This window comes from Seriola aureovittata, chromosome 10, assembly GCF_021018895.1.
Source record: "Seriola aureovittata isolate HTS-2021-v1 ecotype China chromosome 10, ASM2101889v1, whole genome shotgun sequence".
NCBI classification, from domain to species: Eukaryota; Metazoa; Chordata; class Actinopteri; order Carangiformes; family Carangidae; genus Seriola; species Seriola aureovittata.
In genome coordinates, this window is record NC_079373.1 from 14,790,290 (window position 1) to 14,816,314 (window position 26,025).

At 43.4% G+C, this 26,025-nt stretch overlaps 2 protein-coding genes across 3 annotated transcripts; one reads left to right on the top strand and one right to left on the bottom strand.

Moving 5' to 3' along the window:
• Positions 1-84: 84 nt before the first annotated feature.
• gtf3c6 (general transcription factor IIIC, polypeptide 6, alpha) lies at positions 85-9,105 on the bottom strand. 2 transcript variants are annotated; one of them, XM_056386637.1, is made up of 7 exons: positions 8,956-9,105; positions 2,546-2,579; positions 2,223-2,303; positions 2,059-2,122; positions 1,627-1,671; positions 1,423-1,530; positions 85-1,210 (listed from the first exon to the last, which is right to left on the bottom strand). In XM_056386637.1, the coding sequence occupies exons 2-7, from the start codon at positions 2,567-2,569 to the stop codon at positions 1,083-1,085; spliced, it is 450 nt and encodes a 149-aa protein (XP_056242612.1). In that variant the 5' UTR covers positions 2,570-2,579; positions 8,956-9,105; the 3' UTR covers positions 85-1,082. The 2 variants fall into 2 exon arrangements, with proteins under 2 accessions (XP_056242612.1, XP_056242611.1); XM_056386636.1 differs by lacking the exon at positions 8,956-9,105 and having other exon boundaries at positions 2,546-2,713.
• On the top strand, positions 8,214-25,703 carry LOC130175923 (zinc finger homeobox protein 3-like). The gene is made up of 11 exons (XM_056386625.1): positions 8,214-8,578; positions 11,019-12,726; positions 12,815-13,353; positions 13,502-13,715; positions 14,354-14,461; positions 14,602-14,738; positions 14,935-15,045; positions 16,624-16,786; positions 16,925-21,714; positions 21,850-22,518; positions 22,649-25,703. Exons 2-11 carry the CDS (start codon positions 11,055-11,057, stop codon positions 22,763-22,765), a joined length of 8,520 nt encoding a protein of 2,839 aa, XP_056242600.1. The 5' UTR covers positions 8,214-8,578; positions 11,019-11,054; the 3' UTR covers positions 22,766-25,703.
• The last annotated feature ends 322 nt before the right edge of the window (positions 25,704-26,025 follow it).

A 26,025-nucleotide genomic window follows, 5' to 3' on the forward strand; every position in this document is an offset into this window, starting at 1 on the left:
GACACTACAGTGACTCTGAGACAAACAAGCTGCTCTCTAACCAGTACTTTTACCACTCATTAAAATGAAAAGGGACAAACAACATGAACTACAGTTTTTATTTAATCAATTTATACTTCTGAAAAACATAGAAGGAATTTGTGCCTGAGTGAGAAAAACTTTTAACTTGTAAACAAATTGTTTATCCACAAGAGTGTAGCAGAAATGCAAATCCACAAAAAACTAAACAAAACAAACAAAAGGACAATAAAACCCACATTCAAGAAATAAAGATGGCAAGTATTCAGTGAGCCCATTTAATATAACAAACAAAACACCTTTATGTCTTTTGGCATTTACACTGTAAATCTGTTGCTATAATAGTTCTGATTAAATCAATTTATTACAAATCAGAAAAATAAGAAGCCCTCTTCATGTCATTAAATGTATGGCTCATTCAAAGGCTCTTTGTCCATTGAGCACACTCAATTATAACCTTGCAGCTCAAGGATATTTCTGTCTAGGGCTGCAACTAAAGATTATCTATTAATCTGCACTGAACATCCAATACAGTAAAAACTGCCCCATATAATTTCACACTGCTCAAAAAGATGTCGGAAGTTTAAAGATTATCAATTAACCAACTAATTGTTGCAGTTATGTTTATCTCCCTCTGCTGGTTTATTTGTTGTCAGAGTGGCACAATGACAGGACTTCCTGCCACTAAGCTGAGGACGCCCACCACAGTTCTGTAACTGCTGGTCCCAAGACCCCTACTACGTGGCTCTGAAGGGAATGGATTTACATCTTGAAATGTAAAAGCATGTTTTCCATTTAGGCGTCATTTCAACATTTTTAAGTTGTATGTTAAATATTAAATGATCTTGATTCTGAGGCTCAATGAAGATGAGGCATTACATGTGTTCCTGGAAAAAGAATGTGAAACAATGTGCAAGACATATAGTTATAGTAACACCTCTCCTTTATACTGATTAACTGTAAATCCAACTGTCTTTGAATAGTCTGAGTCCCCCACAACCTCACAAATGCTGGTGTCTTGGCATGTGCACAGCAAGGTCATGATGTAGCAAAGCCTCCACCTGTCAACCCACTGCTGAGTCTTCCAAATCCATGTTGTCCATCTCTTCTTCTGTCTCTCCCTGTTGGTTGTCACTTTCCTTTTGACTGGACTGACAGGTTGTGTCCTTCTGTTCATCACCATCACCACTTCCTGTTGGGACATCACAAATAACCCATATTAAGGTTTTTAACAGTGTTAAGAAAAGTTAATTCTTTGTCAAGCTGCAGATAACAAAGGGCAAGTTCTAAAAAGCAGCAATATATTAAAGTGTGTGTCACAGAACATAAGCAATATTAACTATATTAGAAGAAAGTGATCACAACAGACTTTGCATCATGTTGATTTCAGCTGTTCTGGCTGACCTGTGCTAGTTTCACCCTCTTTTTTCTCAGTGAGGAAGATTCTTTGCATCATCAGCTTCTTCATGGTGTGGCACATGTACTTGAGCTCTTGGTCGCTGTCTGCTTTTCCTGAAGACATATGTCAAAAGGAAACATTTTAAAAAGACAAACAAACTCACTGCAACCCAACAATAAACACTGAAAACGTGTGGAGCAGAGCCTCACCTTTCTGTGGTCCCTCCTCGAACAGTACACAAGTTCCCAAAGCGTCTTTCAAGAGGGAAGGAGAGGAAGTACAATTTTGTTTAGGAGTTCATGGAGGCTCTTTTAGTGCTGGTGAAAAATAGTTTGTACTTTTTATTTGGAAATAATACTTTTAAAAAAACAACATGCTACTATTTCTGTACCATCTCCTGCAAAACAAGATGTTAGTAATGTTATTGGTTAAATGAATATCAGATTTCTGAAGGTGCAGTTTGTACACATTCATCTTTACTGAAACCACATTAGTTGATCACTGGCAGCACTGATCAGCATTTCAGGTTAGAAAAGAACTCTTTTGAGGTGGTGTAAAGTGACGTGATTCCAACTGACAACCTGCTTTAAGATGAGGAGAAGGCGAGCACACAGGTAGACTGAATGTTTTTCCATTCTTACCTTCATATTCTCCTGCAAAAACGTATTGTCCAACCTGCATCATTGGCTTTTCACTGTCAATATCCTTGAACACAAATGGAAAAACTAGGTTAATGCACAGCAGAGTCATGCGATGGCCAGGCTTTCTCTTTCTTCCCTCAAACACGACAAAACCTGCAACTCACCAGTATCTTGCAAGTGCCCCGACATTTGGACAGAAAGTCGTTGTTGATTATACCAGAGAGCTCCACCACAACAAGCTGCTCCTAAACACAGTACAGCATTTGTTTCTTTTATTACAGAATTATACACAACGCCTGCACTCTCTACAATAAAAACTTTTAATTTTGATTTTTCAACAGGCAAAATAGCATAGAAGAGAAATTAGTGTTAATACAATATCAAATGCCCGAAATTATACTAGCTGTCAATTAGTCTTTGTAAGCTAACGTGTTAGCTCTATGAAGCTAATGTTGATACCGTTTCCAGTAGTTTTATCATTTCATACCTCCTCTTCCCATTCATCTTCCATATTCAAAGTCCTGGAATGAAAAGGGAATAATAGAAAATAAAAAGGCAATTTCAGCAAATATTATCGAGAGAAAACTGCCAAAATGTGTTCCTACATAATGTTTTAGACAACTTCCGCGAATGTACGGTGCCCGAGAGGACGCCTGCAGAATTCTCGCTGCTCGGCTACTTTCAGTTACAGGTCCTGACCATCGAGGGGCGCTGTTGGTCAGTTTTACAGACGTGTTTAGTTGCCGAGCCATTTCATGTCTGTCTGTCTGTCTGTCTGTCTGTCTGTCTATCTGTTTGTCTGTCTGTCTGTCTGTCTGTCTGTCTGTCTGTTTGTCTGTCTGTCTATCTATCTATCCGTTGTACTTATGGTTGAGTATGACTGGATCTAGATATTGGCTACCTGTAGGCACACTCATCTACATCTAACATTAATGTTATTAATGTTCTCCTGCAGGAGGCCATAGCCGGAATGATGAGATGAGATGAGATGAAATGAGACGATACACTTTATTGATCCCCAAGGGGAAATTCATCTGTCAAAGGCAGAGGAAACAAAAATGAAAAGAAGCACACGCACATCAAGCATATCCCTAAAAAAACAAAACAAAAAAACAAAAACACATGGGCAGAAAGATATGCCACTAAATCATCATCACAATAAGGAGAAATATTAAGAACAAAAACCAAACTGTGTAGCTCAGTCATATGAACATTCATGGTACCATCCAAGTTAAAAGATGAGGTTTTCAGTTTTGCTTTGTTTGGACTGCAGTTATACTGAGGTGAATCTGTGGTCCATGCTCACTGTGGTATGTCACATGTCATTGAGGTATAGGCCAGTGTCTCAACAAACCTTTTCCTGATACACACACATCAATCGTAAAAATCCACCTCAACGTCTGTCATTACAATATTATTTCTATCACTGAGCACAAGTAAAATAATTAAAAACTGAATCTAGTGGGCAAATAATTTATGAGCTAAAGATGTTTTGTGATTCATAGAGTTTTCATCAGTTTTATTAAGGGCTGGGGAATATTGTTTATGTCATTGGATTTTGGCAAACCTTATATTTATTTTAAATCAAACATATTCAAATGCAGTTTCAGGTGAGCAAGGTTTAAAACTGGGGAAATCTTCACTAATACAACCATCAAGCCTCAGGAATGACGGGTGAAATGTTTTAAACTCATTTATCACTCAGTTGTCATGATTTTGTTTTTATATTTTTTGGCATTAAAATGCTTGACTGAACTTAATGTACACACCTATTTACATAATGTATTGCATACATAATATATATATATATATATATATATATATATATGAAATATAATATGTATTTAACATTAATTTAATAATCATGCTTATTGATCCTTATAAGAAATATCTCTTTTTTTGTGCTCCCCTCCACACAGGGGTCAGAGATCAGGGTCAGCTGAGGGGCAGCACCCCTGGAGCTGGTTGGAATTCATCATTCTGAAGGGCCGCATCCTACCGGCCCATTTTGAAAAACAGGACAGCTGTAATATATAGAAGATGTAATAAATAAGCGAAATTCATGCAAATCTACTAGGTGAACTATCGTCTACTATCAACTATCTCTAGTGCCTTTAACACATGTACGTCAGTTAGTAAATGTTATGGCAAATTTACATTTTTGCTTTCTGTTTGTGAAGCTGCAATGAGTCCTCCTCCACAGAAAGCTAGTTTAACAGCCTGCATTGCCGTTTAACTCGTGGTCAACTGACAAAGTTAATAAATTGGTACTGGGACAGTACAGTGTTGTTGTCATATTTAGAAAATGGAGTCTTGGGAAGGCCGGGGGTTTAATACGTAAATATCTTTTTGCTCCTGGGCATTCCTCTTAATGGATTTTGTGGCAACAGTAAATAGAAGAATCTGGATTTAGTGTCCAAAGAGGGCAACGTGTGATAACACTCAGGTTCTCTAGACTAACCATTTATATTTGCATTAGAAGAAAATAATCACTACTTTTATGGTCTGTTGTAGAAATATATGGATATAGGAAAATATAACAATATTTTATTTTCTAGTATTACAAAAAATATTCTAATTATGGAACAAGGTTGAGAATATTGAGATGTCCGTCCAGGTGCCATAGAGCAAGGCGGGTTACAATTTAGTGGAGTTGCTCAGACGGCGACGGGGTTTGCAGGCTGTAAATACCTGTGTAAATGTAAAGCAGGTTGATGCTGGCCGCACCTCACCCTCAGAGAGGGGGAGAAAACATAGTATTTTGAATCAGAATCAGGCAAACCAAATTAAAGGGCGTGCAAATCCCCCATGTGCCTTCTCCCTCCCCATTTCTGGCCTATCATCTATCTCTGGACCATGGTGGGGTTGTCATGTCGACCAGCCCACAAGTTACTATGACAACGGCTCAAGGGGAAGCACTTGCTAGGGAGGTTATTGCCTCCTTTGGGACGTAAGAAGGACGGGGGGAATGTGAGCGGAAACAAAGATAGAGGGACTTACAGACACCAGAAAGGCTTAAATGAAGGGAGAGGTCAAGTTGGAGTGTGTTAGCTTGAAGTGTGTTTGTGTGTGTGTGTGTGTGTGTGTGTGTGTGTGAGGCCATTTCACAGTCATAACCATGCAGAATTGCACCCAGTGTGTAAAGTCAGACTTGCCCCATTGAATCTTTGGATGCACTACAAAGTTTTCTCTCCTGGGCGAGGTCTGAGACGCTCCAGTTCATGATGTATTACACTTCCTCCTCAGTGCCATACCCTGGGGCAGAAAGGGGCGGGGGCAAGGGAGGGAGTGACATTAAGGACCCTCCAAGGTGTCAGATGGGTCCCCAGTTTCCCCCACATTTTGTCATATAAATGTCATAAAGACAAGTTTGGAGTTGGGGAGCTTTTGACTCTCCTTCTGCCTGGGGGGTATCACAGTGGTTAATTGCCCCATTAGCACTGACAGGGTAAATTGGTGGAAGGGCTAACTATATATTACAACGAAAACAACAACCCCTGGCATACACCTGAGGGCATGGATGGCATGGTGTATATTACAGTATGGCCTGTGCACGTTCAAGTGTGTATGCGAGAGAGAGAGTTTAAATTGTAAATGTAAATTTTCATTCACATGAGATCTTTAATATTAGTAAAATATTAAAATTTTATCACTACGGAAATTAACTCACCGCGCCAGTCTAGGAGAGCAGCTCCTCTCATGTCTGTGCTGAACTTTCTCGAGGCGAGCATTTACACTAAACAGGAAAATTATTCTATTCTACTCTGGAAAAATGTGACCTATGTGAGGATTGTCTTTCACAAGAAAGTGCATTTATATGTGTATTAACTGTGAGCCAAAAACATACAGTATATGACACATTCCCCACACACAAACATAGACATTAAATGTATGTGTATTCACTTGCCTTTTTTTTATTGTTTTAAATGGGGCCAATAAAATGTAGTTGCAAATTAAAATGCAAATGGTAATTTACATCAACAACCAGTGATGCAAATAACAGGAATGGTCATTGGAAAACATTTTATTACTGCGTCACAGCACTGTAGTGTAAACTTTAAGGTAATTTGGTTATGAGGAAATTCAAATAGGCCACATACATTTGTTTAAATCAAAGCAAAATGATCAGAGCCTAATCTTTTTCTTTTTTTTACGTTTTTTCCCCCCTAACATCACATCTGTTTACAGGTGATTATTTTACATACATAAAAGAAGCAAAAATGTGAAATGCTATAAATATATTAAGAGTTTCAAAACACGTGTAAGATAAAAAAGGTAAACATCAGGTACCAATATTGCTTTAGCTCCAATTTTTAATTTTATTTAATCCTAAAAGCTGATGTTCCTATAATAGGCTATATTGTTATTTCTGTCACACACACACACACACACACACACACACACACACACACACACACACACACACACACACACACACACAATACAGTGGACTTGACGTTAAAATTGTATCACCCTTCACTGTCATTGTATTTTGCTCATAAAATGACATAAAATTGTCACCGTTCTTAACTGCAGCCATAACAACAACAGAAAATGTCCATGTAGACATAAAGACAACTGAGCAGTCCCTGATTTATGTTTGTGATAACCTGCAGTCTTTGCTTTGGTGGCATGTGCCAGACAGACGATCACTTAAAACGTTTTCAAATCGTAAAATAATTATTAGATGTCCTACAAACGTAGGTCATATCATTTGCACTTCATTAATTGATCAATGCATACATTCTTAAATATTTATAGTTGCACAAATGCAAGAAAATGGTCAAACCAAAGCAGGACGAACCAAAATCAAAACGTTGGTGCACTCAGAACCAACATAACGAAATATCATTAATATTCATATTCCGATATGGCCTTGTTGTGCGGTTGTTTCACGCCACAGTGAATCTTATTGCAGTTAATGCTATAGCCTTTTTTTGCCTCCTGTGGTTATACTATAATATTCCTATATTTTTTAAAGGGAGCTTTTCATGCAACCCTGTAGCCTTTATTCCATCAATGAAATTGTATTGATACAATTTTGAAATGAGTTGGAGGTCAGCTTGGAGAGTCACGGACATATTATATTTGATCTTACAAATAAAAGCAGTTTTCACCTTCTAAAACATGGACGATCGACAGATTGCAAATCCAGCGTGAAATTCACAATAGTATTATCATAACAATAGGCCTAGAGCCGAGTGGCGAGGATGGGACTTTGTCGTGACAAACCCAGGAGTGGACTCGGCTTAAATATTATTTAGATTTTTCCAATCAAATGCAAAACAACATCCCCAACCCTGAACATGCAGCCTTTACCTGCTCAGTTCCAAAACAAAGGTGGAATGTCTCATTTCATATACAGGCATATTTAGACGAGACTTCTTTCTTATTGATTTAAGCATTCATTTTTAAAAATATATATATATATCTCTTTGTCTGACGTGAATATTTGTCTGCCCAAATCTGGGGAATACAGGTTACAACTTTTCCAAAGCAAGTTATCACAGAAATTTCAAATTCCCATGAAACATATTGCGATTCCAGTCTAAGACATAATGCATAACCCTACATTTAAGCGTCCGACCCGTGCCTACTCTCAAATATAATATCAATATGATATTTCTAAAACAATTCTCCAGGGCCTTGCAGTGTGTCTGTAGTCGTCAGTAGTGAATCACCGTAGTGTCGCATTTTGTGTCAGATTTTTTCTAGCATTGCAATATTCTTCTAAAAAAGACTGTTGGGATTAAATGTTTTGTCAAGATTAACTTTATTTAAACGCTGGGGTGTTTCGTATTCTTCGTGGTCTTTTTGTGTAAGTACAGATTTTTCTGCGATATTGTTCCCTCTCTATATTTTTTAGATTTAGCGGAGATTTGTCTTAATATCTACCTAAAATAAATTATTGTATTTTTTCCAGCCATAGGATTAATTTCTGTAAATAAAATCCAACGCTTCTGCTGTAATTTATCGTATTTTTTAAAAAATGTTTTTTTATATATTTTGCTATTCTCCTTGTTTTCTCTATGCGTCCCCGGTAGGCTCTCCCCCTCCCTCCCTCCCCCTGTACCTCTCTCTCTCCCTCTCTCTCTCTCTTTCTCTCGCGGAATCCTATTGATCCAAACGGGCTAATTAGCGGTGTCTGCGCAATTACGCACATGCGCACTGGACGTAATCTCAGCCATTTTTTGAAGGAAACTAATTAGCAGGAATAAAGAGCCAAGTGTTTTTCCCCCCACAGTGATCAGAACTCATTCTACCTCTGGAGCTCGCACAAACCCCTCCGTCCCCCATCGCCTGTTTACTACAGCCTATATGTAGCTTTAATTACACTGTTGTTTGGTAACAACTTGGACCCCGCTGCTCTCTCTCCCTCTCCCCGTTTTTTTTCTTCCTCCTGGCTCCGTTAAAACGCAGAGGATCATTCATAAGGAATGAGTGGGCTCTCTATACGATTGTTTTCTGGACTACTTCACATTCAGCGTACGGAGCTTTGTACCAGAGCCGCTGCAGAAATGTAAGTGTGCCATTTGTTTACGATATTAAAAAGAGCTGGGAGGAAGCAGCCCGGCGGTGGGGAGGAGGGGGTGTTTGGTCAGTGCAGCCTGTAATTCGTACGAATCGAGCTTTTGTTGATGTGTTTTAGGGCATTGAGTCACCTGTTACTGGATTGTGAACGCGATCACTCTCGGTTTCGCTGAATCGGAGTGTGGTAGCCTACGGTGCGGTCCACTGTAAACAAAGGCCGAAGTAGTCTGGAGGCTGAATGTTGGTCAGTGGCTTGACACAACACAAGACAGAGACGGGGAGTGAACTATTCAAGTCGCTGTATTGTCAAACAGCCCCGCTACTGTGGCCCCGGAATAGTGCAAAAATACAGCTTAGTGCTATTACCTTGACACTGGAGTAGCTGCTGTATGCGGTCCACTGGGTCTTCACGCAAAGAGGTTACGTTAAAAAATAGTATTTGTCCATGTCCAACTGTATTTGTCCAAGTCCTACAATGACAAACAAAATGCATTTTCCTAAAGTAGCCTATAGCCACACAACTCTTCTCTCTGTCTCTTTCTCTCTCCCCTTCACACCCCTGTCTCTGATCTCTCTCTTCTTAACACACACACACACACACACACACACATGCACACACAGACACACACACACCCCAGCTTTAGATAGGGATTCAGGGAACACACTTTTTGTTGGACATTTGGACATGATTTCAGGTTGCAAAATCAATAGTATTCACACCTGACAAATAATGTCTTGTGCATTCATATTTTCAAACACTTTATTTTCTAATATGCCTGTTCAATTTCAGGTGTGTGTGTGTGTGTGTGTGTGTGTGTGTTTTTTTAATTGACATGATGAGAATCAGTTTGTGGGTACACAACAGGATGTACACACACATTATGATGATACACATGGATGTACACACACAAACACACGCGTTGTTAAATGATGGTTTCCCGCACTTGTGATCAATAGAGAGCCAGGAATGCTTGTATAAATAGTTACATTGCCGATAGACCCAGGTTATTGATTGCAGTGTAAATGAAAATCTTTATCAGATTAGAGACTGTTCTCAGCTGCTGGCAGGCAGGCCCAGCCCCTCAGCGCTCTCCGGCAGGACAGTGGACAGCTGCAGTGGGCAAGGGTCTGTGGCCTGTGACATAAACACAGTACATTAAAGCACTATCAGAGTGCCGATATGAGCCATATATCTTTAAGCTGCAGAGAGGGGAGAGAGGGGGGTGGCTACAGGAGAGAGGGAGAGGAGAGAGGGTGTTGAAGGAGGCGGAGGAGGAGGGGGTTGGTTGAAGGAGAAGGTGAAAGGGTACATTAAGGTCTCTCCTTGATTAAAAAAGGTCAGTAATGAGATTGTGGGACACACACGGGGGAAGAGAGATGTATCTTTCTCGTCTGGCATCCATCTGTCAGTCAGAAACAGAGGAGGAGGAGAGGCCAGTTTTTTTTTTTCTTTTAGAAAGCCTCTGTAGTGTTGCATGATTGTGTTGATCAAGAATCTTTGTGACACCTTTTTGCTCAATTTTTGGAAATTTTATTATTCACTGTAGTGTTTATAATAATTTGTGTATGATAGTTTCATTAAAACTGAATGATTTCAAAAGCCAAGGAAGTGCAGACTTAACATGATGCATATTTTTAAACTTTGCTTAAAACTGTTTGTTTTTTTTAAACGTATTTAATATACATTATTGCATTAGTGTTTATGTGTATGAGTGTGTTTATACTGTGCAAGCAATGGGCCTTGGGGCAGTGGCACAATATTATACACTTACAATGAGGACAGGTTAAAATACAATACACTGCTCTGTAACATCGCCTCAAAATTACCACAAATCTTTATCAATGCATGTCTGAAATCCAAACAAAAACTTTCACAAGTATTTGTTGTATTTTGGACTAAATGAGGTTATACAGGTGTTTATTATATTGGGTCCACCCCTTGTGTTTGCACTGTGTGTTGTAAAATGGCTTGTGCCTCACATATCTCTGTACTAATGCGCAGCAAAAGATGTAGAGGCTGATACACTGGCTTTAAAAACTGTTCTTTTATCCGCTTTTATCTAAGTGTGGCAATTTAGTGGAAGCCTTTTAGCTCACAAGCATTCAGTTCTTTATTTAATCCTATCCCCTGAGGAATATTATAGACCTCCTGCGTAGCCTTTACCCGCATTCCTCTACCTAGTTTAGTGCTCATGCTATTGATTTTCCCATTAAGGGCTAACGCTAACCCCTGAGTAACCAGCCTCTGTATTGCGCGCTGTGAAGGCTGTATTGAACAGATGCTATCCAGGGACTCTAATCAATGGCCTCCACTGTTATGCAATATTATTTACATGACTCATGTATTTCATTTTCTCCTCATTTTTCCTTCCCTTTTCTTCTGTCTCTGTGTGTCCTGCTCTCTTCTTCTCTGTATCTGAAACACACAGGTGGGGTAGTAATGCCTGGCAGCTGTAGCCTCTGGTATGGACAGCGGTGAGGGAGGAGGAGGGGATGGAGGGGGAGGAGAGGAGAGAGATGCTGACCTCAGTCCCCAGGCTTTATCTCTTCCTCTCCTGACCCTGGCGGTCATTCCTGAGCAGGGGTCATCCTCTCATACCTCAGCCATGGCCCCTGCCAAAGAGCCCCTGACCCTGCCTCAGCAGCAGGAGGAGGAGGGCGCAGAGGGGTCCCAGGCTAGAGAAGAGACCCAGGGAGGTGAGCGGAAAGAAGGAGGCCGACGTTCACAGGAGAATGGAGCATGTCAAAAGCAGGGGAAGAAGGAAGACTTCGGGGAGGGATATTTGTCAGGGCAAAGGAAGGAAGAAGGGGAGGTGCATGTAGGTGTGGGAGAGGCGTCAGTTACAGGGGGCCTCCCAGCAGCCCTTAGCAGCAGAGGCGGAGAGGAGGAGAAGGAAGAGGAGGAGGCCATCTCAAACCAAAGCCAAACCAAATCCAAATGTTCTTTATTACCTCAACAGAGCCAGCACAGCTCTTCTTCCAGCACTGCAAAGGCCAGTGGCACACATGACAGCAAAATAGCCGCCTCTCCAAAGCCCTCCCCCACTCCTTCCACCTCTCCAAAGCCCTCCCCTTTTCTTTCCACCTCTCCAAAGCACTTCACTAGCCCGTCCTCCTCTTCTGCCCTGCTGAGCGAGACAGAGGTAAAAGACATTAAGGGAGATCAGGGCTGGATTTCTGGGTTTCCTCAGAGCTTTAAATCCCAGCAGTCTACTCTGGCTTTTCCACTGGCAGGGACGGAGCCTGCCAGAACACCTGCTGAGGATGATGGGCCGGCAGGGGTTTCTCACTCTTCCATTTCCAATGGAGATGGTGCCAAAGCTCCAGAACCAAATGACAGCCAGCTAGACGCAGAGGTGGATGACGAGAGAGACAAAGAAGGGGAACAGAAAGAAGCTGTCCTTAAAAACCTCAACCAAGACCTCTCTCCAAATTCACTGACTAGTCACATGACCATAATGCACTCACGCAATTCCTGCAAGACCCTGAAATGCCCCAAGTGTAACTGGCACTATAAGTCTCAGCATACACTGCAAGTCCACATGAAAGAGAAACATCCGGAGACGGGAGGCCAGTGTGTGTGTGGCTCCTCCGGGGGAAAGTGTGTGTGTGGCGGTGCAACACGAGGTGTGTGTGGATACTGCAGTTCGGGGAAACCCCATCCTCGCTTGGCCCGTGGTGAAACCTATGCCTGTGGCTACAAGCCGTACCGCTGTGAGGTGTGTGACTATGCTACCTCATCGAAAGGCAACCTCAGCATACACATGCAGTCGGATAAACACCTTAATAATGTTCAAAATGGGGGACACTCGAATGGTCACATGCACACCTCTCACATTAGCAACAGCAGCAGCTCCTCCAACGGTCACACAGTGGATGAGCCAGTATACAAACTCCCGCTCTCTATTCCCACGCCTACTACCCAGCCCGCCAAGCTCACACCACCTGCACACTCTCACTCTCACGGTAAGCGGTGGCGGTGTGATGTGTGCGACTATGAGACCAGCATTGCCCGCAACCTGCGCATACACACCACCAGCGAGAAACACACACATAACATGCTGCGGCTCCAGAGAGGTTACTATCTGTCTCACTGCAGGAGCCTTGCGCCACAGTTTAAACACCTACAGAACGCAGGTGAGTGATGCATCACACCTTCTGCTGTCGTCCAATGTGACATTTGAAAATGCTTAAATTCTTACAGGGTTTCTCTCTTTTGTTTTAGGTGCTGAGCTCACTTTGAACATGCGACTAACCAGTCAGCAAGTTGCAGAACAGCCAGTCACCCTTGGGTCTACGCTTACTCCCTCTCCCTCCCCATCCCCCTCCCCTCCTCCAGCCCCATCTCTGTCCCCCACTGGACCGCTCTCTCAGGGCGTGTTCCAATGCCTTGTCTGCTCCTGTTTTTCGTCCGACAGCTTGGAGTCTGTTGAGCAGCACCTGAACGCCCCTCGCTCCTTACCCCAGTCTGAGTGGTGCTCCCTTGTTGCTGGTGGCTGCCACTGCAGACTGTGCGGCTACACCACCCCGCTGAGGGCTAACTTCTCCTTGCACTGCCAGACTGACCGACACCGCACCCGGTACCAGCTTACTGCTCACCTCCAGGAGGGCGGAGACAGGGGTCAGGAGGGGGCTGCCCTTATTGCTAAGGGCAACCCCGTCCAGCTGAGGTGCAACCTGTGTGACTACGTGACCAGCAGTTTGGAGAAGCTACGAGGACATTCCCTGAGTTCACATCACGAGGCCAGCGTTCGGGTTTACAGAGTCAGTACATTTTCAAAATTAACCTTTAGGACCTTTTCTTGAAATAAAAATGCATTTAGCAATTTGTGATAATCCTAGCAGATGTGAGCCACGTTATCCAACGACCATCATTTTCATGCATTTTCTCCCTTCTACCTCATGTCTCTAGTTCCTGCAGCAGTATGATGGTGAGGTTGATGGAGGTTCGTGGCTGTTCCATTGTCTCCTATGCAACCACTCCTCCTCTTCTAAACTCCAAGTACTGAAACACAGTCAAACCCCAACCCATCAGCAGAGGGAAGGGCTACTGCAGCTGCAGCCAATGGGCGGAGAGGAGCTGGCAGCCATTTTTACCATCAGGAAAAGCCCTGATGGTGTCACAGGTGAGAACATGAACTGTGTAGGCGTATCTGTTTTCATGCTGAATGTGCTTGCAGAAGTCAGAGCAGCAGCAGACAGGGGGTTAAGATGAAAAGAGTGAGAAAATAAGTAATGACTGTTGCTGAGATATTGATTGAGTAAATTGATCAGTCAATACACATCCTTGTTATATCTCCAATCACCCCTGACAACAGCTAACTAGCACCTGCTAATCAATGAACCAATACAAATCCCCTGGACAAGAATGGGGGGAGGGGGAGGCCAGTCACCAGTCTGTGCAAAATAAAACACAGAATTTACATGCAAGTGTGTAAACAGTCGACTCCCAACATCTAAAATGAGTAGTTCAACACTTCAGCTGTAAATTAAGTCTATCCTGTGATTTGTCTCTGTGTGGATTAAGACTTATTGAGAGGAACTGATGTGTTGTAAGTCCATATTACCTCTACTCCACCTCTGAGGAGAATCTAATGGAGAATCAATACTTGATCAATAGTGTATGCAGGCAAGGAAGAGTGAGGTGTGGTCCAAAGACATTGGTCTTTTTGAAGGATGCTATCTGGAGGATAATATAAACTACAATTAGCCGTATGAAGCACTGTGTTTGCATAACGTAAGTGTTTGTGCTGCCCCCTCCCAGGAGAACTCAGTGAGGATATGGAAACTTCCAGTGAGACCACCACTGGTCCTTTGGAAACAACCAAAGACACATGCGACTTGGGAGTGAAGCAGATATCTGAGGAGACAGGTACCTCTGCTTTTACATGTCAAATAAGTCAACACATTCTACAACATATGACTGAAATGATATTGATATTGATATTGATAATACAATGTACATAGTAAATATAAATCCATTTACATGTTCATGTAAATTTTTACTTGAAGAAGAAACTAAGGGGGAGGAAAGAGAAAAGAGGGAATCACTGCCCTCAGCCAAGCGTCCATCCTCTGGATGCGAGGAAATGGAAAACTCCATCTCAACCAAACGCCCCAGAATACACCAGCAAAATGAGAACCAGCAGGTGAGCAGCTGACACAAATTTTAACACTATGAATATAAAATGTAACAATGGACACAATAAATGCAGTTCTGGGTTAGAAGACAAGGCAATTCCTTGTGTAATCCCACCAACCGAAGCACACCTATGCTTGCTTGCTGCTTTCTTATTGAAACACTGATTGTTTCTCTGTCTTCTCTCTTCTCCTCTTTTCTCTTAGACTGTCCAGTGCCCTTTGTGCCAGGTTAAACTCCCATACCCACACCTTCGACAGCATCTCACACATGTGCATAGCGTAGCGCAAGACTGTGTGGACAAGCTCATCAGCACAGTAAGTGTATGCAAGTGTGTATTTGTTGTATTTGCGTTAATCAGGAAGCAAAAAAAATAAAATTGAGGAGGCAAAGCGATGGGGGGATGGGGGAGAGTGAAATGTAGGGAGACAATTCCATTAAGAAGGCACCAGAGAGAAAGGCAGCGCTTTTTTTAATGCATGTTTAAGTAGCTCCTCGCTATCATCTTTGATGCAGCCGTACATTCTGTGTGTATGTGTATGCGCGTCTTTTAGAGTGGAAGAGAGAGGGTTTGACTGAGTGAGTGAGGGAAAAGCCAGTCTTTCTATAATGCATGTTTAAGTAGCCCTCTATTACCAGAAGTGCAGTCAAGCTAAAAAGGGGCCCCCATGCTTTTTACTGTGTCTCTCCAACTAACAAAGACTGGTCATCTATCCACATCACCATCCTCCATCTCCCTGGCCCGTATGCTAAGTGGCCTTTGTCTCTTGCTCTCTTCGCCTCCACTTCACTGACTGCTTTTCACCCTTTCTCCCCTCTGCTGTCCCTCCCTCCCCCTCCAGCTACTCCTATCATTCCTATTCTGCAATCTCTGTCCCTGCCCCTCCCTTTCTGCCTCTGCCAAGCTCTCTCTCAATTTCTTATGCGTTACCCCTCCCTTACTCACAGTCTCTCTCCAAAGCAGTTTTTTTTGTTCATTGCCCCATACTTCCTCCCTCCCTCTTCCTGCTCTCTCTTTTTCATATTCGACACCCCTTAGCCCCCCACACCACCACCACCACCATCCTCCCTCCCTCCCCTCCTACCCCTCCCTCACTCTCTCTGATAGTAATTGAGGTTCATTAATTCAGACTGAGGTGATGATGGCCATTATGTACCTTGCTTTCCAATTACGCTCTCTAGATTAAGCCTGACCTTCAGTTTTCTCTGCAGTGTGTATGTGTGTGGTGTGTGTAGTGTGTGTGTGTGTGTGTGTGTGTGTGTGGTTGTTCCTCTCTTTCTCTCTTATTAAGCTGTTATGCAGAGAAAACTCTTGTCATGTAAATCTCATCTTTGGCTGTCCGTCCTTTCCTTAGGGTAGCTCGCTGTTCACATAGATATAGTATTTGCTCTCAGTGCTTGAAGCTGTGGAGATGGAGGTTTTCTATATGAAGAATGATTTAAAATAAATTCATTATTCACCTCAGTAAAGTTTTATTAAACCCTTGGGGCATGTTGGAGGGTATCGTAGGAGCTGAAGGGCAAACCCACATATCTCAACCATATACACTTATTGCCAAATTGATGTGCCTAGCTGCCTGTACTGCTGTGCAGGCAAGTGCAAGATGTAACGATACACTTACAGATTCACGCTTTAATGTTTTATGATATTAGGACAGGGAGTGCAGGCACTGCATGTTTATACATCTTGATATTTGCTTGCTATTATGCTGTACAATTAAACATGTTTTATTCATAATGTTAGATTAAGAAAATATGGTAATACCCCATATTTCTTTTATTCTGAATTGGTAAAACAACACTGGATGTAACTACAATAAAATGAAAATAAGAGACGAGGAAAGAAACCGAGAAAAGACCAGAATTGACAGACCGTTACATTTTCTTTCTTCCAGGTCACACCATCCATGGAACAACCGCAGCCTCAGCTGGAGACAGAACTACAGACAGACTCGCGCACAGATGATACTCAGAAAAATAAAACCGCCAAGAATAACAATGCAAATTGTTCCCATACTGCTGATTCAATTTCCTCTGTTGATTCTCAGAAAAGCAAAGGTTAGTGTAACATGCATGATAAAACTGACCACAGTTAAGGTACCAAACGATGCCATGTTCATTTGTTTAATACATATGGCCTTGTGTTATTAAAGAATAATTTTAAATTCATAATCACTATTCCTGTGCATTTTGCAGGCAATTCAGTGGCAAACACTGAGGGAGATGTAGCCGCACCCAAAGATGTCACAGCTCTACTTACCCCACCCCTAGAAGACAACACCACTCACCCTTCCAATGGGAGACTGGCTCCTCAGTCCCCGACTCAGATCCCCCCCTCCTCACCACCCACCTCCCCACCTAGCGATCCCCCTTCCCTTTCTGATCGCCATGGTTACCGGTTCCGTTGCAGCAGGTGCAGCCTGGCGTTCCCCACTCAGGAGAAGCTCCAGCTGCACTGGCAGTACCATGCCATGAGGGCGGCGACAGAGTGTCCCCTCTGTTCTAGACAATGCCGCAGTCAGGAGGCCCTGCAGAGACACATGCAGAACACGCACTCACAGCTGGACAACACACAGGGGCAGAATACACTCTTACCGCCTCATACTGTTCAATACATGGAGCATAATAAGAGTTCAGTTCAACAAGAGTTTAGTTTATCACCTCAAGCCGGTCAAGAGGCAGGAGAGGGCGAGGATGAAGAGATAGAGGAAGAAGCACTAGGCATGGACGCAAAGGAGGAACAAGAAGAAGTTAAAAATAAAGAGAAGGATGTGGTTGCTGAAGTTGATGGAAGTGAGGAGGATTTAACTGACCCAGAGAAAGGGCCACATGAGGACATGGTGTCAGAGCCTAGTTTGAGCTCTCTCGTCAAAAAGAGTTCTAACCCCACAATGGACCGCTATCTGGACCCATCCAGGCCGTATAAATGCACCATATGTTCAGAATCTTTTACTCAGAAAACCATTCTTCTGGTCCATTTTAACTCTGTGTCCCATCTTCACCGGGCCAGACGAGCCCTGCAGGACTCTGGCACAGGTGTTGCTCCCCCCGAGGCTCCCCGTGGCCCAGATCCAAGACCCTATCGCTGCAGACTTTGTGGAGTGGGCTATAGCCAGAGCTCCACACTAGACATACATCTTCGCTCTGTTCTTCATCAGACTAGAGCTCGTGCTGCCCAGAACCCAGCTCCACAGACACCATCGTCTAGTGTAACTGTTCCAGTGTCAGTCTCCACTAGTGCCACTCAGCCTGCGGCCACCAGAGAGGAGATATCCAAGAATTTGCCTTTCACCAAGAGGCCAGATGTAATAAGCTCTTCAGCGTCTGCACTATTAGGCTCTGGCTTAGTAGTTGAGACCCAGCAGAAACTCTCTAACCAAACTGACAGCCAGCAGGCTAAAAAGAGAGTGGCAGAGCTTCTAGCGTCAAGAAACCAACTAATGCTAATACAGCAGCAGCAGTTAGCCCAGGCACAGGCCCAAGCGCAGTTACAGCAACACACAGCTCTGCTCCACTCCCAAGTGATGCAGCACCTTCCCTTAGGGCCAGAGAATCTCCTTAAACAACACTTCTCCCTGGCTCCAGACAGCCTGCTCTCTCTGCAGCAACAACTTCTTCTGCCTTTTTACTTGTCAGGAGACATGAAACTTGACATGAGCCCAGAACTTGGTCAGTTACTCTCTGCCAACTTTATCTCAAAAGAACAGGTTAAGGTAGAGGCTAAAAGTGAGTCCCCACCTCAAAGTGATGAGAAACAAACCCAGAGACAAAGTTCAAACTCAGCTGCTCAACCTAAGGATCATGTGCAGTGTGAAGCCAAGGTTGAAGCCTGCAGTGGATCCTCCATGAACCAGACAGAAAGAGAACACAGAATTTTTTGTCTTGAGGACAAAAAAGAAGAAATACATGTCAATATGGTTAAAAGTGAGAGTCAAAAGGAGGGAACTGATTCCTCCTCATTTAATCTTCTTGGATTGCAGTGTCCGCCTCCCAGAGTGCCCTATGCAGCTGCAAATGGGGAGCCTCTTAGAGCCCTACTGCAGAGTTATGGCTATGAGTTGGCACTGCAATATATACAAAATAGACAAAGACACCAGCAGCAGATAGCAACTCGAGCAATGCCTGATAAACAAGAACGTTGTAATCTCAACAAGATGGAGGTGAGCTTAGAGGAGGAAAGAAATGAGTTTAGTGAACCACAGGATGGAAAGATGGAAGGCCGTAACAAGGATAACAAAAGAGTAGAAGGCAATCGAGAAAGAGATTGCTTGCCACCAGAGAAAAAGCAGAACAAAGATGAGGAATCAGCAAACAGAGAAAAAAGATGCTGTGAAGGAGGAGAAAAGTGTAAAGACTGTGGCAAGTTTTTTTCAGATGCCTTGATTTTAAAAAGCCACCAGGAGTACATTCACCGGATGCTGTTTCCCACTGCTGCACTGGAGAGGTTTTCCAGAAATTACAGGCTGCAGTATGACCAGATGTACCCCCTCACACAGCCTAAATCTGGGGAGAATTCAACTACCTGCCCCCAAGCTGCAGCCTCAGCCCCAGCCACATCCTCCGAGTCAGAAGCACCACTGGAGCCAGTTAAACCTCAAGTTAAAACCCTTGCACCCTCACCTGTACCCTTGGTGACAGATACTGTAGCCAAACCATGTGCTACAGCTACAGACCTGACACCATCTGGCCCTGCAGTTTCTTCTCCTCCATCCCCTTTGCAACCTCAAGAGTTTCCACAACAGGAGACACCCATCCCAGGCACATCTGCTTCAGCTACTTCTCAAAACACATCCTCAGCTAAGTCCATATCTCTTTCCTTACCTAAAATACCTATGCTCTCTCTGCCCTTGCCCCAGCTTCCTATACCCCCACTGCCTCTACCTAAGCTTCCCCTACCCCCCATTCCTTTTCCCATGGAGCTACCTCTCCTCCCTCCAGTTGTGATGCAGTCTGTGGCTCTCCAGCCCCAATCTTGGTTAGACTCAAGCGTGAACCCAGAGCTGGCAAAACTCTACCAATCTCAACTTAAGCCAGCACTGCTAGGGCAGCCGCCTCAGCTTAGTCCAGCTTTGCTAGCCCAGCAACCCCAGCTCAGCCCATCTTTGTTAAGCCAGCCTCCACAGCTCAATGCTGCGATGCTGGGGCAACCATCCCAACCCAGCCCCATCCAAACCGGACAGCAATCACAAGTCAGCCCGACAATACTTGAACAGCAGCAGGGTAAGAGAACCCGAACACGAATCTCTGAGGAGCAACTGACTGTTCTAAGGAGACACTTTGATATTAACAGCCTCCCCAGTGATGAAGAGATCAACAAGATGTCTGTTCTGTCTGGTCTGCCTCACAAAGTCATCAAACACTGGTTCCGCAACACCTTATTTAAAGAGCGCCAGCGAGACAAGGATTCCCCTTACAATTTTAATAACCCCCCAACCACAGCCCTGGAGGAGTGCAGGGAGGAAGTAGCACAAAACCAAGCTCTGACACTTTCCCCATGTTCACTGTCCCCAGGCCTCCCAGCCAACATCTCCCCACAGCCCCAGACAGCAGACCTTCAGAGAGGAGAGCCCCATAGGGGTCGGCGCTCTTCCCGAACCCGCTTCACGGAGCAACAGCTGGAGACCCTGCAGGGGGTGTTTGAGGCCACTCCCTACCCCAGAGAGGAAGAATATGACAGATTGTCTGCTATGTTGACTCTCCCCAATAGAGTCATTGTGGTATGGTTCCAAAATGCTAGACAGAGAGCCCGCAAAAATCAAGACCGGGGTACAGAAGATGGAATAGAGGGGAAGAACCAGCTTGACAGCATTCACAGACAGATAAATGGCTGCTTCAAGAATGATGATGATAATGAGGATAACAGTTGTGGGGATGAAGGACAGGGTGACTCTCAAAATGAAAACTCCATGGATCTGACTTACGAGTATTACACCCAACCTGATTCGCCCTTCCTTGATTCTTCCACTCACTTCACAGAAAATGAGCATCTAACAGCCAAGGGTGAACCAACACCTGTAACCAGGAAACAGGAGGATAAAACAAGCTCTCCTCAGGCTGACAAGAGCCCAGCTCTTGTTCAGAATCGAGATGGAATTTTAGATGCAGACATCCAGCGTAAAGAAATTGTACCCACTATGAAAACAGGGTCCTCTTCACAACCTAACCCCAAGGTGCAGCCTGAAAGTACTCCAGAAAGATCCCAGCCTTGCTCTTCCTCCTCTTCACAAAAAACAGTGCCCACGATCCCGTCTACGTCTCATTCCGGCCAGGGGCATATGCCCAGTCCTCCCTTTGATCAAGCTCTTGAAAAGCCTGCTGAGCCATCACCCAGCCTCCCTTCTGCTCCAGAGTCTGAAATGAGCCACATTCGGCTGCCTGATGCCACCTCTGGTCTATCCACTGAAACCCAGCCACAAAACCAGCTCCAACTGCAAACCCAGGCTCAGTTCCAGTGCAGCCTCTGCCCAATGTCCTTGCCATCATTCCAGCTGTGGCAGGAGCATCAGACCATGCACCTCCTGGCAGCTCAGTCCCAGGTCCAACTCCTCCACTCTGGCTTCACAGACCGGACCATGCCTTACATGATGCTCCACCCAAACCACACCCTGATGGCCAGCCAAATGCTTTCAGGTGCTATGTCCCAGATGCACCCTAATCCCACACATCCCATGATTTCACACTTAAACAGCATACAAATTAAGAACACACTCTCTGATCACTCAAGTAACACCCTTACCAGCCTCTCTCAAAGTTCCCTGACACCTATGAAGCAGAGTGCAAAGCTTATATCAGAAACCAGTTTTGAAGGTCAGAGGGGTAGTAGAGAGATTGAGGAGGAGCACAGAAGGGATAAGCGTCAGAGAACCACCATCACCCCAGAACAGCTTGAAGTGTTGTATCAGCGCTACAGTTTGGACTCAAACCCCACAAGAGGAGTCCTGGAAAGCATTGCACGAGATGTGGGCCTAACAAGACGTGTGGTTCAGGTACTTTATGGATGTTTGGTTTGTTGAATAAATGTGAATGTTTTTGAGAGGGATGAACAGAGATTAAGATGGAGAAAATTACATAATTCTGTTGTGTATCTCAAATTCTAAAACAAACTGGGTTTTCCTTCACAGGTGTGGTTTCAGAACACACGAGCCAGAGAGAGAAAAGGACAGTTCCGGTCAATGGGGCCAGGATCCAGCTTCAGTTTGGGTTTGAACCACCTGCGTTGCCCATTCTGCAGGGCTCTGTTCAAGGTAAAGAGTGCTCTGGATGCCCATATAAAGTCACGCCACTGGGCAGAGGCAGAAAGAGCAGGCTACAACTTATCACAGATTAATGGATCCAGTGGGCAGATTGGGTTTTCTATATCTTCTGTCATGGACAGACCAGGCCCATCTATCTCCTCCAACCCTATCCCAAACCCTGTCTATGTCATGAACAACAAAGAATTAACTATGAAGCCACCTGTGACCTCTTTGTCCTCAACCACTGATCTGAACAACCCTGAGGAGGATGATGACTATGAGGAAGATGATGATGAGTACCAATGTGAGGAGGGTTCCAGTATGGCTGACCAAGAGTCTCCTAGTCCTGAGGGATCTGGGGGTCCAAGCTCAGATTGGGGTGAGACACAAACTCTGCAGCAGCAGCACCACCATCAGCAGCAGCGCCAAAGGACACAGATGAGCCACTTCCAGGTACTCCAGCTCAGAGACTTCTACAGAAGCCATCGTACACCCAACCGACATGAGTGTGAGGCACTAGGCCAGGAGTTGGGACTGCCTCACCGCGTGGTGCAGGTAAATGTTACAAATACTGAAGACACAATAAAATGTGGTTTGATCTGCATTTTTCAAAGATTAGAAATGATAAAATCAGAGCAATTACATTTTTATGGGTAATAGCTCATATTTTTTCACATTTTTACAGGTGTGGTTCCAGAATGCCAGAGCCAAGGAGAAGAGGGCCAGGAGCCTGAGCTCTGACTCTGCTGAGAGGGAACAGGCAGAGCTGTCCGCAGGGGCAGGGGAGAGAGACAGAGCTTAAAGAAGCAGACCAAGGTCCCTTTGCTTCCCTCTACAATGTTTTCCCCATAACCCCTCCTGCACCTGCTGTCGACCTCTAAACAGATACCCTGTCCACTTTGCTGCCAAACCTGTAACCTGAACACCCCAAAGATGCAGAGCCACAGTGGCCCAAAGAGAGACTCTCTCAACTGAAAGTAGGAGAGAGCCCAAACCAAGTCCTCTCTACCACAGCTTTCCTCTTTTCATATCTTTAAAACTCTTCCCTGGTCTGTCCTTTCTTGTTGAAAAGAGCTCCTCTCCCTATTCCGTCAGACACCTTACTACAACCAAACACCACCTTGATAAAAACCAACCAGATGCCACAGAGGCCAAAGAGCATTCTCCAAGTATGTGACCTCACTGCCCAGCTAGACCTGCAGTCTACCTCTCAGTCTGCATGACAGACTCACAGTGGGCCCTCCACCAGACAGTGCTAGATGACTAGCTGTGTAGCATGTAGTGCCAGTCTGCACAAGACTGGAAAAGAAATTGTCAAAGAGATTTTAGTGTAAATAGAGAGCTCCAAAAGATAAACTTGAAGAAAAACAAAGCAGTTAACAGTGGAAGAAGAAGAAGAAGAAGAAAATGGAATAATATCCTTGAAATAGATGGAGGTATTCGCATAGAGCTTTTGTAAAGACTGACTCAGATTCCAAAGCTCGTAACCAAAATTTTACATGTCTGTGGATTTAGTTTCAACATGTTTGTTTTCAATAACAAACTGCAGAGCTGACGTCTGTATGGTGAAGGGGTGAGATCTGCAGCTGGCATAGGTAAGCCGAGTACCAAGAGACTGATAAGGTGCTAGGATGCAGCTTCACCCTCCACAAGCCAATGATGAGTCTTCTGTTGTACATGTACACCTTCTATGTTCCTTTAGTGGATAACAGCCCAAATAGCACAGAACGTAAAGGCCAGTTTGTCCTGAGAGGGGCAAACTATTTTTTATAGCACTCAACCATTATGCTGTACATGAAAACTTTAACCAAACTCAAATTTACATTGTGTGTGTTTAGTAATAGTTTCTTAATATAAATCTTATGGATTGAGATAAACTGTCTTGCTTCGATATAATAGTGTCATGATTATGAAAAGATTATGACAGCTTTGATATGTTCAGGCAAGGTGACTTACTGCCTTTCCGTTCTATTTGAATATACCAATGGCTTACCAATGTTATGTGATTAATGTAAAGCTTTCTATGCTCAGGTCAACAGCTCAACATGGCTCCGCTTCAAATGTGATCTTAATACTGTATTTTTCTGTTTTTAAAACAGAAGAAGCATGGTTTAACCTTGGACTAAGTATTAGAAGATATCTACGAAAACATCTCTGTATTTCAAAGATCTGAGCTTTTCACCTTTGAGTAATAGATTGTTACAAAAACCTTATTGAAACTAAAGTGTTTAATAGTGTGAGGGGTAAATGTACAGTATTTAGCTTTTGTATGGTTGACTCAAGACTTCATTGGATGTTTGAGACATTAGCTCCCTTTTCCACTTACAGATGGGGAGCTACTGCGCAAAGCTGAGAAAAAACTTTGGATGTTATTGATGTTATTTTTGTACACTTAATTTATTTTCCCTCTTTCTCCCTCCCTACCTGTTCTCCTCTTTTTCTCTCTACCTTTCTTCCTCTGTTCATTTGCAACCAGTCATTATTCTAACTGTAATAATGATAATATAACAATAATAGCTAAACAATAATTAATGCTTTAAGACAAAAATCCAAAGACGTGATAATACTTTAACCATATGACCTACAAAAATAAGCGCTACTGTTTACTTGACGATGTACTGCTGTTTTTAAAGAAGGAAGGAGTCCCTATATCTAAGCTACTGTTTTCTGCCTCTCATAAGCACACTGGAGACTGTAACCAAAACCCCAAACTAGAGCCATGGCAGTCTGTAATATAGCGGTTAAAGAGTTTTACTTCTCTTGAGAAACATTGCAGTTTATTTTTCTTTCTTTTTTTACCATAGTGTTGAACTTCAGCCCTTAAGGATGTCCAGTTTGCTGCTAATGTACTGTAGTTTCTAACGATACTGTAGAAAGATGCATGCTCTGATCGCTTTACCACTAGGCTTTAATGACTACAAACTGTAATGATACCTGTGATGCTGTTGATAAACTGCTCCTCTGTTATTCTGTTGAAAACAAATGGATATGTGGGGCTCAATTCCATCAAGTTTGTTTTCAGTATCCTGTTAATTACCCCAACACAGAAGATAAAAATGGCTTTCGTAATACCAGAAATATTTTTTCAACCTTACACTTTCAGATAAACCTGCTTGGGGCATTCATTTCTCAATACTTATGGAGATACTGCATAGCTATTTGAAGGAGTTCTGCCCCAAACCTTCCACTGGTATGGTGTCAGTCTTTCTGTGTTGCAATGTCTCTAGTCCATTTGTCCAGCTAAAACAGCTTTGCTGAACTCAGACTGACATCACAGCCAATCTTCCAAAGGATGTGGACTGACTGATAACTCTGTCATGTTTTGTTCTTAAACTAACCAATGTTTACGACAATACCAATGAGCTTTCTTCTGTACAGAAATGTGCATTCCAAATACCACAAAGGCAGTTTTTTTGTATACTGATTATTTTAAATTTAATTTCTCTTATATTCTCTTGATCTTAGTGACTGTAAGATGTACATATTGGGGTCCTCTATGGTGAAGGGACTCTGTTATCCTTACTGTAGGTAAAAGTATTCTTTTCATTTTTTTCTGGATATGTTGTTGCCATAGTGATGACCAAAAAGATACCTGTGATGTGCACCTGTCCTTATGTCCTGCTCCAGTGGTTTAGTGTGTCTCTATTCTCTCCTTCCCCCAGTTTTCCCTTACTGGTGTGTGTTTCTCTTCCTTTCCTTCCCCATACTCCACTGAGCTAAATAAAGTCTGCTTTGGTGCACGTTCTGGTGTCATCCCTTTGGTGTAACTGAGAGAAGCCATTTTGTGAATGTTGTGGTATGTCAGGGTGTCTGCCTGTTATATGTGTGTCTCGTATTCCGGGTTGTATGTTCAGTGGTGGTGTGTGTCTGTGGCTGGGAGGGTTTTGATGTGCAACTGTGTGTGTGTAACACGGCTGTGTGTGGAAGGTGTTTGGTGAATGGAGCCATGACCTCTGGGGTCACTTCATTAATTACATCTGTGACATTCAGCCAGATGAGTTTCCTTTGTGACTAAATGATATGATGAATATTAACGACCTCGGATGAATTACACTGCTGCTC